The sequence below is a fragment of the Cimex lectularius genome, unplaced genomic scaffold (genome assembly GCF_000648675.2).
Source record: "Cimex lectularius strain Harlan isolate CLEC.00 unplaced genomic scaffold, Clec_2.1 scaffold229, whole genome shotgun sequence".
Lineage (NCBI taxonomy): Eukaryota > Metazoa > Arthropoda > Insecta > Hemiptera > Cimicidae > Cimex > Cimex lectularius.
In genome coordinates this window covers 875,052-877,274 of record NW_019392783.1, presented here as the reverse complement: position 1 = coordinate 877,274, position 2,223 = coordinate 875,052, and the positions used below count along the sequence as shown (strand labels likewise).

At 41.9% G+C, this 2,223-nt stretch overlaps 1 protein-coding gene across 1 annotated transcript; it reads left to right on the top strand.

Moving 5' to 3' along the window:
* Positions 1-422: 422 nt before the first annotated feature.
* LOC106669578 (innexin inx2) lies at positions 423-1,850 on the top strand. Its single transcript, XM_014399150.2, has one exon. The coding sequence runs from the start codon at positions 502-504 to the stop codon at positions 1,579-1,581; it is 1,080 nt and encodes a 359-aa protein (XP_014254636.1). The 5' UTR covers positions 423-501; the 3' UTR covers positions 1,582-1,850.
* The last annotated feature ends 373 nt before the right edge of the window (positions 1,851-2,223 follow it).

The following is a 2,223-nucleotide window of genomic DNA, read 5'->3' as shown; positions in this document are numbered from 1 at the left end:
AAAATTTAGCCACAAAATCGAAATGTTTCAATACATTTTTAAAAGATAAGTGTTTATTATCTCTATCAAAATAAAAAAGTTTTGTTCAATATTTTTTTATGGTTGCTAGGGTAATTTTTATGGAGATTTATTCTTCAATTTCGAACATTTGCGAGGAAGAAATTTTTGTTGTTGCGAATTTAGTATTGTAGAAAAAAGTTTTGTTTTCTATGAAAAGTCAGTGATTGTTGTATAAAATGTAAAAAGTGCGACTTTGATGGTGGAGGCTGTGGTGTTATGAGATTTGTAGAAAGGCTGAGCCGCTTTGGAAGGGAGAAGGGCCGCGGCTGCTCCCCACCAGAGGAGGTTCTCACTTCTATGTTCTTTCGTCTATGGTGGTGGGGGGTACGACGCATGCGCTTCCATTCACCAGGCCGTTGGCAGGAAGTGGGATGTAGTTTGCCGTCAGTGTAGCGTAGTCCTTCTCTTTTGTCGCATGTGCCTTGTGTTAAACCGTTAAAAATGTTTGATGTGTTCGGCTCCCTCAAGGGGCTACTGAGGATAGACAGTGTATGTATCGATAACAATATATTCCGACTTCATTACAAAGCGACGGTCATAATCCTGGTTGCGTTCTCACTCCTGGTCACGTCGAGGCAGTACATCGGCGACCCGATCGATTGTATAGTGGACGAAATCCCCCTAGCCGTTATGGACACGTACTGCTGGATCTACTCGACTTTCACGATCCCGAACAGGCTGGTCGGCAAGGTGGGCAAGGATATAGTCCAGCCGGGGGTGGCCAGCCACGTCGAAGGCGAAGACGAAGTCAAATACCATAAATACTACCAGTGGGTGTGCTTCGTCCTGTTTTTCCAAGCGATGCTCTTCTACGTGCCGAGGTACCTGTGGAAGACGTGGGAGGGCGGGAGGATCAAGATGCTCGTCCTGGATCTCAACTGCCCCGTTTTGAGCGAGGAGTGCAAGAAGGACAGGAAAAAGCTCCTCGTCGATTACTTCACGACAAACTTACACACGCAGAATTTCTACGCCATCAGGTTCTTCATATGCGAGGTGCTCAACTTCGTCAACGTCCTCGCTCAGATCTACTTCATGGATTTTTTCCTCGAAGGCGAGTTCACGACCTACGGCTCCGACGTGGTCAGGTTCACCGAAATGGAGCCGGAGGACCGCGAGGACCCCATGTCCAGGGTCTTTCCAAAAGTGACCAAGTGCACGTTCCACAAGTACGGTCCGTCGGGTGACGTGCAGAAGTTCGACGGCCTCTGCGTCCTCCCGCTCAACATCGTCAACGAGAAGATCTACGTCTTCCTCTGGTTCTGGTTCATACTCCTCACCCTCCTCTCGGGCCTGTCACTCCTCTACAGGTTGGCCGTCGTCGTCTGGGCACCCGTCCGTCTCACCCTCCTCAGGGCCAGGTCCAGGCTATCCCAGCAGTCCCAGATCGAGACGATCGCAAACAAATGCCAAATCGGCGACTGGTTCGTACTCTACCAACTCGCCAAAAACATCGACCCTTTGATATTCAAAGAACTGATAGCGGATCTCGCCAAAAGGTTGGAAGGTAAAGAGGTTGTTTAAATACTATCAATTTTAGAACAGAAAAACAAAAAAAACAACCCCCTCGAGTTAAAGGAGAGGCCAACACAAGTGCTTTTTGTATTTCTCATTTTCTTCTCAACAAAAACAAAAAAGAAAAAACATATCCTCTGATTTAGAAAAAAAAAAAAAAACGCACTGAAAATTTGTAAAAAAAAACCCCGCTTGGCCAAAGCTATAAAATGTCTTTCATCAACTATTTAACATAATAATTATTATGAAGTGCCATAGCTAAGCCCAGCGGGAACGAACGACTTAATAATTATTAATAATTAAAACAAAAATAAACAGACATTTAACATTCCAAAATTGTAAAATTAATCGTTCCAACTGTACAAAAAATAACTGCTCATTGTCAATGTAAAAGACTGCACGTGGAATTTAAGAAAAAAAGTGCTTCCCTCTTTTCTAAATATATAAATAACACGAACATTTCTCCATTTATAAACAAAAGATTTAATTTTCAAGAAAATATTTAAGGATTAATTCTGTTTTATTTATTTATGATTTACCTTTATAATATAATTTTTTTGTGTGTATTAAATTTAGAGGAGAATTATTTATTTACATTTTTTTCGTTTGTAAATGAACAAAAATTCAATAGAAAAATTTGGACCAAATAAT